Source organism: Lasioglossum baleicum, chromosome 4, assembly GCF_051020765.1.
Source record: "Lasioglossum baleicum chromosome 4, iyLasBale1, whole genome shotgun sequence".
Taxonomy (NCBI): domain Eukaryota; kingdom Metazoa; phylum Arthropoda; class Insecta; order Hymenoptera; family Halictidae; genus Lasioglossum; species Lasioglossum baleicum.
In genome coordinates this window covers 16,446,019-16,456,028 of record NC_134932.1, presented here as the reverse complement: position 1 = coordinate 16,456,028, position 10,010 = coordinate 16,446,019, and the positions used below count along the sequence as shown (strand labels likewise).

At 39.0% G+C, this 10,010-nt stretch overlaps 1 protein-coding gene across 5 annotated transcripts in view; it reads left to right on the top strand.

The window, feature by feature from the left end:
* The first annotated feature begins 277 nt into the window (after nt 1-277).
* LOC143207936 (protein trachealess-like) overlaps nt 278-10,010 on the top strand; it is a 231,661-nt gene continuing 221,928 nt past the window's right edge. For 3 of the 5 annotated variants that reach the window (XM_076421870.1, XM_076421868.1, XM_076421867.1), the window contains exon 1: nt 278-1,335. In XM_076421870.1, coding sequence (XP_076277985.1) covers nt 1,019-1,335 — 317 coding nt within the window. In that variant the 5' untranslated portion in view covers nt 278-1,018. The remainder of the gene's footprint in view (nt 1,336-10,010) is intronic. The other 2 variants (XM_076421871.1, XM_076421869.1) reach the window with 1 other exon arrangement.

Here is a 10,010-nt window from a genome sequence, read left to right as displayed (position 1 = left end):
CGTAATACATTGTCGCGGTGTGTAATAACACGATCGTTAGCAATGGTCCAGATTGACCGACCTCAACAGCAGAGATAAGGAATCGAGGGCAGCGTCTCGACGCTGTGAATCGAAGCTCCCCGGGTGCAAGTTCCGGTTGCATCGGGCGGCGCGGCGTCGCGTAGGTATCGACGATGCTTGGCTAGGGCGTCGAAGGCGGCGGGGGTGGCGGCGGTGGCGTTGGATACGACGTTGGTGGTGGGTTCCGGTGGTGGTGGCAGCTGGCGTGGAGAGCGGGGCCGAAAGGAGGGAGAGAGATCGCGGGTCGCGGCTAGGTAGGAAGGACGGTCGGCTCTCCTGTGTGGCAAAACGCTCGGAGGGGGAGGGTGGAGGCGGTTAGGTGTCACGTGGGCGCGAGTAGGCCCCGCCTCCGCGAAGTAGCTCGAAGTAAGTACGGTGCGTCATTCATGGCCGAGCTAAAGGCTGCGCCACTCTCCGGGTCCGTCCAGCTGCAGCGGCTCGCGAGAGGAACCAACGGGAACACCTGTCTCCCCCGCGTAACTGTGAGCATCCGGCGAGGACCGCGCCGGCGACGACGACGTCGACGTGTGATAACGCGCGATTGTTCCGCGAGGGTGTCCGGTTGGGCCGTGTTCCGGGGCCAGTGGCAGGCTCTCGGAGAGGGGCCCGAGAACATGTGCCGGCGAGTGTGTCTAGTGATCCCTAGCCGTCTCTAAATATTGTTTCGTTGTGGAACGAGGTATTTGGTGAGAGAGGCAGAGGGAGGTGGAAGGATTATTCCACGCGGGTGTAGTACACGTTTTGTTCGAGGTATTTAGTATAACTCCGTAATAATACGTACGTATATCGGGTGACGAGAGTTTCACGGTGCAAGTTAGTTCGAGAAGACCGGACGCTCCGCGACAGACGGAGGAGTGTTTTGTTGTTTGACGTGCACTGTCAGGTGGAATCGGGTGTTAGAGGGCCATAGTGTTTACACGGACGGGCAACATCCACGTTCGTGGTGGAGGGCTGGCTGATGCACCGCGGCGGCGGTGTCGCCGGAAGCGGTGCTGGTGGAGCCGCTGGTATCGCCGGTGGATCGGCCGGAAGTGGCGTGTTACCTGCCGCGAGCCACCGCGGACTCGAACTGGAACATCCGTCGGCGATGCCGGGTGCGCCGGGGTTCCACTGGGGGGCGATGCTCGCGGGACACCACGCGGCCGCCGCGGCGGGCATGATGCAGCCTCCCCTGTCCGCTGGGGGTGAGTACGCCCCCGCGCCAGCACATCACGGGCCCACGCACCCCGCTATGCCCATGGACCTTCATGTTCATCAAGGATTCCCTTACTACAGGTTAGTCCGAAAATCGACACTGATGGACACCTACCGCGCGAAGTTGTCATAATACTTGTGAGTTACCCAGGTACCCGGGTACTCGGCGTATCCGCGACACAGCGAGGTAAACAAAGTTATCTGGGTACGCAGGTGTTACTTGTTCAATTTCCCATTTTTCAGGGATTGTTTTCTCCTTCGTTGATTGGAAAACTCATGGTAGGATGATGACACTAGAAATGTTATTATTTTCGTGTAATATAGGTGCTTTCTTGTGTTTCGTAGACGAGCACATGTATTGCGCACATGTAAATGCACAAAGATGTATTATTATTACATGAGCTAGCTGAGAATAGATTAATTTCTATTACTCCCGAACCAGTTACTCGTTATGTTTATATATAACCTGAATAAATATTCTACTATTCATTACATGATAATTTGGTACTTGGATTATCCCTCGCATGCTTCTCAGAAATAGTTGCATAAAAGAGCCCAAGGTAATATTATACTCATTTTTGGTTCATGATTTAAATCGACAAATTATGTTTCTTGTAAATGGGTGAATGTTCACGTTAAAGGAACGTATGAGGGTTAAAAGATAAGCATATCATGTACCAAAAGTATCATGAAGAGAGTATTCTGGTGAATCGTGGAACCGGGTGTTTTTCAGATCGTGAATACCAATGGGTAGTCGGTCTTTGAACTATATCAATACTATCAGATGTAAATATTACCCTTGGCAGGAACGTTCCATTAAAATTGTGCACTCGAGAAGCTGACGGAGTTAATCCTTTAGGATGACGTTTATGCTTGTGCTAACTCTGACGAATGTTTCAAAACACGTGGTTTATCCATTTTATTATGAAGTTTGAGACTAATGTTGATGTTTGATGTACTATATTGTGAGTACATTGTTCGTAGCGCATATTAAGTTAGTCACAGCTCCATGGAACTGGACAGACTAATACACAAGATCATAAAGTAATGACCCGCGAAGCTATTAATTAACTGGTACTGATTCAGCGAAACTGATGGAGTTCGGTTTCTTTTAGATAGTATCAATTAAGATAGTCAATCAGAAATTATATTTATATTAGAATAGTACATATTTAAACCATATATAACCATTTTCTGTATGTAACCATTGGCTGTAGTTTGGCCATTGTAGCTGTATAAAATCCTGAATCATGATAACGTTCTACATATAATATATCTAATGCAATTATAAATTGAATCGACTATTTTCGTTGCGAAATTGAAGCAAATTTCATGATCAGATTGAGGAATGTGGGTATTTGAAAGTCGCAACTTCAGATAGCCCAATGAGTTTGTAAATGTATGTAATAACTAGACTAGATCTTTTTGATGAAATTGGCTGGGTGAAATGTAAAATAGTAAAAGAGATTATAGAAACTTAAAAACATTGTAATGTTGTTTTCAATGTGACAACGCCATTAAGGGATGGAATCAATGCAGAATATTCTCACGTTGCGTAAAGATCTACAGTCTAGTAATAACTGAAATGAAAACCATGGAAATATCTGATCTATTGTAATGGAGGAATTACCGGCTTTGGTCCTCTTACAATTTAGTTCCGTTGTTTCCATACCGGATTCATTGTGTGGATAAGAGCATAGGTAGGTAGTATTGGGTTTGGAAATGTACCCTGTAAATATTTCTCTGCTAAACGAATACTCCCATGTTTACCCATTTCGAGCAAACACCTTACTTAAATACCGTACTGTCCGCTCGTTTCTATTAGACGAACGATCGAGTTCATTGACGTTTCACTGATACTTTACGATCCGCTTGCATCTTTTACTTTGACTCTCTAATTACTTCTTTCGCATTACTTGTTCAAGTTTTGTGTACATAACCCACTACTATTTATTTTGTGGTTACAGTGATTAGAGATTCTTCATCGTTCAGAATTTCATAGAAAAAATAGAAAGTTTATATCTATTATATGTTTCCTCTAAAGGCTGACTACACAACAAAATAGAATTCTATTTCAGCTCAAAGGAAATTAATAACATACATACATATTTATTAGATTCACTTCAGAATGATCATCACGAGTCTGACTCGATATTGTAGAGCAAGGGGGCAATGATGTTCTTTGTCTTTCAACACTTGATATGTTTATGTCAAGCATAATACATTTATTTGTTATACATATTATTTTATCATGCCGACATATCGTATAAAAACATAGAAGCGAGTATTCATTTGTTTTGTACTGGAGACCGTCGAGTGATATCAACATTTATTTTACTAGTACATTTACTATTAATTCGTGTTATCATATCAATGCAGTCTCTTTTAGCTACATAGTCTGCATAACATAATCTGGAAGACATAACATTTCCATGAAGGACCAAGCTGCGACACAATGCAATTCTTACATCATTATTTTTCACAACAAAACAAAAATTGTTGCAATCCCATTAGTAACTACATTCTGACAAAATTTAATAACTTCAATGCACTGGGACAAATTGGAAAATGTTATTAGAAGCTTATTAACGATTAACGAGTCGAAAGTGACACAACTTTTATGAATACTTAACTCGTTCCCGATCACTATTACAGATATATGACCACAATCCCGCAGGTTTTTTTGAAGAGAATCAAATTAATTTGATACAACTTTGTTCTCTAAAATCATAATTAGACAGCGGATTTCATGCATTTATGACAAAAATGAGTAATTCAAAACGGTAAAAACATTGGGAGAATTAAAAAGTAAATTTCTATTTCACTCCAGTTTGTTGCAATTTAGGTGGAAAATGTTTATTTTGCATAATGATCCGCTGTCTAGCTGAATTTATTAAAACATTTCACAATGAAGACGAACAACGAAACGAATGATGGTAGCTAATGTGTGAAATGATCAGGTAGCCAATACACGAGGGTACTTTTCGAGTGGGCCATAAATTGTCGATGAAATGGTAAAGTACCGTTCGTCGAAGTGGCAAGAAGTGCGTCATCCACGAACATCATACTATTTAAAAGAAAAACGAGTGAAATATCGTGATCCGGAGGGGTGGGTAGGTGGTTGGGATATCCATAAATTGCGCAGAAATATCGGTCTTTTGCGCGAATAATTAGACGGCGTTCGCGACCCCCTTCACGTACGCGCAATAAATAATTCCGGAAGATCGGCAAACGTACATAAATGAATAATTTATGAGACAGGACACAATAATTAAATGAGCAATAGCTGGTTATGTAGTTTGATGGCCGAGCGTGTTCTCCCCCGTGGCGGTTTAATGAAACATAGACCGCGCGGGCCCGAGTTACTTTTCATATACTTTGAGAGGCGATTACGCGAAATAATATGTCCCTTGTTCGCATCGCGTAAATTACGGCGAAAACGCTATACCGGCAGATCCGTGAATTTTATTTCGAGAAATTGGCCGACCTAATCGCATCGCGGCGAGATATCGATGCGCGGGCATGCTCGACACGTACCGGCTTTAATGTAATTTGGCACGTGGTAAGAATGTACCGTGCATAAACAACTCGCCTAGCGAAAATGACAGAAAAATCTCGTTCCTGATGAGGAACTAGCGACTCGTCTTGTTTTGCGAACACGATACCACCGTGCGTCTTCATCTTCCCGATTATGGGCTTCCTACGGAGCTCACTAAATGATTAAATCGCCGCAGGTGTGTAGCTTTGTCTGAGCCCTACAACTATCTTGCTTGTTGACAGCTTGTCGTTCTTGGGTAGCATGACGATGCATCGGATCAAAAGAAAATGGAAGGTTGTTTTATATTTTCTTTTCCAGCTAGACTGGTATTTTCTGCTTAGAACTGTTCTGATGTTCATTAAACTGACTCACGTCGATACTTCATTAATACAGTTTTATTCCGATATAAGACGATGCCTCGGGACGTCTTCCGTTGTATTTCGAATGTAGCAAACTATAAGGTCGGTAGAGCAGTGATACAATCCTTTAACGGTGTCTTTCGTTGGGAAAAGATAGACTATGACATACCTTTTCGTTCTAACAGTAAGGGGTGTCGAGCGATAGCCATTTACTTATTTGAAGTAAATGAAAAGCGTTGTATTATATCGGAATAAAATTATACATATTGACTGAATAGTATGTGGAGCGTCAACATAAATGAGACATATTGAAGAAACTACTATTTAAGGAATAATTTCCATTATATGGTTTAAAGGGTTTCTTAAATGCATTAAAACCATTTTATTATAGAGATTGGGTTTATCTCATCTCAAGAAATAGGTTGGGTGAAATATAAAACAGTGACAGATTGAAAAAATTTGAGAATAAGTTTTTTTTTTAATGTGACAAAGTCATTACGGGATGAAATCAATGTTTGTCTTACCCCTGCTTCCCATAATCAATGCAGACTATTTTTGTTTTGCATAAAAGTCCGCAGTCTAGTTATCACTAATTTCCTTCAAAAAAAGTTCCTTTATTCTGTATGAACAGAAACAAATTAACAGTGTTATATTAAAACGAGAAATGTGACGTTTTTAGAAAATAACAGTATACAAGATACTAAATAAAGTATATAAATGTAACATGACATTTGTGTTATTTCATTATAAATAAATTGAACATATGGCATAGTTTACAAACCTTAGTGAATAACAGACGTGCTACTAACATTTTGTAACCAACAGTGTAACCATTAGTGGCCACGATTGTGTTGCATTCTGAAGTAAGAATAGAACTGCACGCATGTCGCACACGAATGTAAATTTATGCAAGCCGAGAATAGCAATTGTATTTGTGTTAGAAGAAAAACTTTGAGATTAAGACATGATGTACAAAGTAAGAGAATGCTTTGGGAGATGTGTCAATCACTTCTTCCTTTCCAGTCACAGATAGCGATCTCAATGAACAATTGAATTCAATTCCTACTATTTAAAACTTTCCCAAGATGAAACTACGAGATCTAAATTTTTATAAAACAACGTATACTTGTCACATTTTGTGCTCGATATGGTTAGTGTAAAATTTCGTTTATCTTGCGATACAATCTTTCAAAACATTATGAACAAAATTCTGATTCGCATATTGCATATTCAATTTTGCACTACAAAACACCGGACAACATAGATTTGTGACACAAAATGTAAGCTAATTTAAATCATGGAAACAATGAAAGAAAATTAGTGACACATGCACGACAGAGACGGAACGCGTCACGTGACTGGGTCGCAGTGGAAGTGGGGAGAATAGCGTCGCAGAAGGGGAAGGTAGAGTGAGGACATGAGACTCTGAGCGGATCTTATGCATTTATGACAAAAATGAGTAATTTATAATAGTGGAGACATAAAAAGAATTTGAAAATACTGTTATATTATTCAACATATTAACACCTTACTTACTGGCAATTTTTGAATAGCATTTTAGAAATGAAAGATCAACAATTGAAAATTACTCAATAAATTGTTTAAAAGCAATATCGTTTATAATTTAACCTGGTGTAATACCTTCTGAAATTATTATTCAAAAGAAAAGTTCAGTCATTAAGAAGTCTATTAATAGGCTTCCAGTAGGGAAACTGTTAAGAATGAAAATAAATGTCTACTTCACTGCGTTTTGTTGCAATTCAGGTAGAAAACTTTGATTATGCATCAAAATCCGCCGTCTATTTATTATAACATACGTGTAGCTAGTTCCAGATAGGATGCCGACGACACATGATCGACACGACGTAGGAAAAAGTCGGCCGCGTTTATGCAACTGACGCGTGTACAACGCGGCAGAAGTTTTGAAATTTTCGGGATCAGCACGAGCCACTGCGCGGTAACTGGTTCACTGATAACGCAACGCTGTCAGCGCTTGTGCCGTGAAACCTGTTCGCCGGTGGACAAGCGCGTATCCCGTATAATATTTATAAAACCCGATTTCTTCTCGTTCGTAACACGGGCGTACGCAAATGTTAATAAATTTCAGCCGGACAAGTTTATCTAGCATCGAGCGATCCTATCGCCTCGAACATCTACCGGAACGCGTGCAGTGTGAAAGGAAGGATTCAATGAAGTGTCAAAATTATTTCTGGGTACTTGTACAAGATACATTCAGAACTTCAGCTTCAATTTTTATTCTTAAATTAAGTCGCAGTCATTGTGATAATTGGACTCCGGATCCTCATGCAAAATAAAAATTTTCTGCAGTGAGAACATTTCTTTAATGACTTTGCTAGATCCAAAATAATATGTTGATGCTATTCAATTCTTCCAATTTGTAGTGTCAAATTGGAGCTACTTATTATTGTCGCTAATTTAGCAGTAAAGTGCTAAATTAAAGAAGTACTCGGAAGAAGAAGAAAAAGAACAATCACTCCGGGCACATTTTAAAGTGTAAAACCTTTACTTTCAGAATCCTTAATTATTAATTAGTTTTTTTCGTATCTGGATCATGTAGGATAGCGAAGGAAAGGCAATACTTTCTCCTTTTGACATTTTTCAAATTTGAATCACTGTAGTAACATTAACAAATTTATTTCGCGGCTAAAATTACCATAGACTTTGAAGATTGGTGTCTCTCCTTTAAAATGGTCTCTGAAAACTTTATGTACGACTTTTTGTCGCTGTTTTATTCAAGTTTGAAAAGCCTGCCACCAAAAAGTTTTGGATAGATGTCTTCGCTCTACCACTATTCTGCATAATTCAGAAATGTCTTTGGAAATGTTAATTTATCTAGAATAATTGTCGTATGATTCCTTAGAACGAAGTTTAAATATCGAAAATTCTCGACTTTGACACTAAAATTAGGTCCGTGTTACTTTCTAAAAATAACACAATTAAAATTAATGTGGAGTTTGTGCAATTTTTATCATAATGTGTACTGAAATAAAAAAACGTGTGTAATAAAATGAAACGGAAGCATCAGTATAATTCCAATAATTACTACGATTTTTCCTACTGATGTAGAAAATAATTTGAATAAAATTGAAGAAGAATGCTCCATTTACTCTGAAAATGAGAAGAAAAGCACAAAATCAACTTCGGCTAATTACACACACGTACCCGTGTAATGAATATCATGTTCGTTAAGAATTCTCAACATTTTTTGAAGTGTTTTGATATATATTAACCAACTCACGACCTCATGTTTGAATTTATAGCGCCACGTCCTCGCGGAATTCCGACAAATTCAATTAACCGCGTCAGATAGATCGTGCAGCGGTCTTCTATATATAATAGATGTCGATTCCATAATTTACAGGGGCCGATACACGATTCCTTGTAATTGACACAACGATCGATAGCGTCGATCCGTAGATCTAATCGAGATTGTCGGTTCGATAGGAGGTTTCTCTGCCTCCCTCTCCTGCGAGGGAGGCCTTTCGAAAAGCGGTAACGTTGTTCTTTGTTAATCGTCGCGCGCGCGCGCGCGCGTACACGCGCTCATTGGTTCCACCGTCTACTATAATTATTCACACTCCATAATGCAGTACATGGCGATATGTAATCCCCGGCTCGAAAGGAAGTGTACGAGCAGTTCGTGTAATTATACACTTCACGGACTTAATCTCCTAGGAAATTGTATTAAGATTTTTACGGAATCCCGTGCGTTGTGTCGTAAATCCATTCCACCGTCGAGTGGGAAGCGTGTACAGCAAATTGAGCTTCGGCGGTTTTCAATAGTACCGAATTAATCGCGCGCCTGTATTATTTGCGCACCCCTTTCTGTCGTCTTTCTATTTGCTTTCTTTCTTTCTTTCTCGCCGTTTCTGTTCGATGCGAGCGTACGAATATCGATGCGGACGGTCGGACTACCGAACGTAGAACTAGTTCGCCATCAATTTGCTTACTTGCAAAATAGAAAATAAAACGTCATCATTTTGTCCCTTCGATTACCTGCTGAAGATACATTAAAGTACCATTTATTTCAGAATGTTATCATTAGATTGCAGACTTTATGCATCTTTATGATAAAAATGAGTAAATGCAAAACAGCTGTTATTGTATGTTTGTTTTACTCCTTATTAGTAAACATATTAAAAATACCATAAAAGAAGAATGGAACGAAATCTGGATCACAATGTTATGTAATAGTAAAGATACTTCAAGTATTTAGAAATACCGTTATATTATTTTCAACTCATAAAATGATTAAACAAGAAGATGAATGTCTATGTAATTCTTGTATCTTGAAATTAATACTGGTAATTTTTATTTTGCATAAAAATCCGCAGTCTAAAATGTCTTAAATCTTCCAAATTGTTATCAAATTCAATATCCATCGACACCATTCTTAATCCTATGCACTCGAATGATAACTCAAAGACACCAGTAAAAATTGCTATACTATTATTTACATTACTATGTGTTTGTATCCAAGAAATTGCTAAAAATTTAAGTTTTATAAGTACTTGCATAAATTTGTAAGGATTTTTTAAAAAACGAAGAACATTTTATCCTCAGAGAACTATAAAATGTATAAAAGTCTTAAATATTGAGCAAAATAAAAAATATGTACTGTTATTATGATACTATAATTCAATCATTTTACATCTTTAGGAATTAGATGCATAGTATCGTCAATACGTCGATATTTGCCCCGAAAGCATTAAACAATACGTCTCTCCATGCGAGATAATTCGTAAAACGTTTAGATAGAAAACACACAACAGAATAAAATTGTACGTCTAGTTCAATTTTTAATTTACACCTTGAAACATTGGAAAAATTGGAAACTC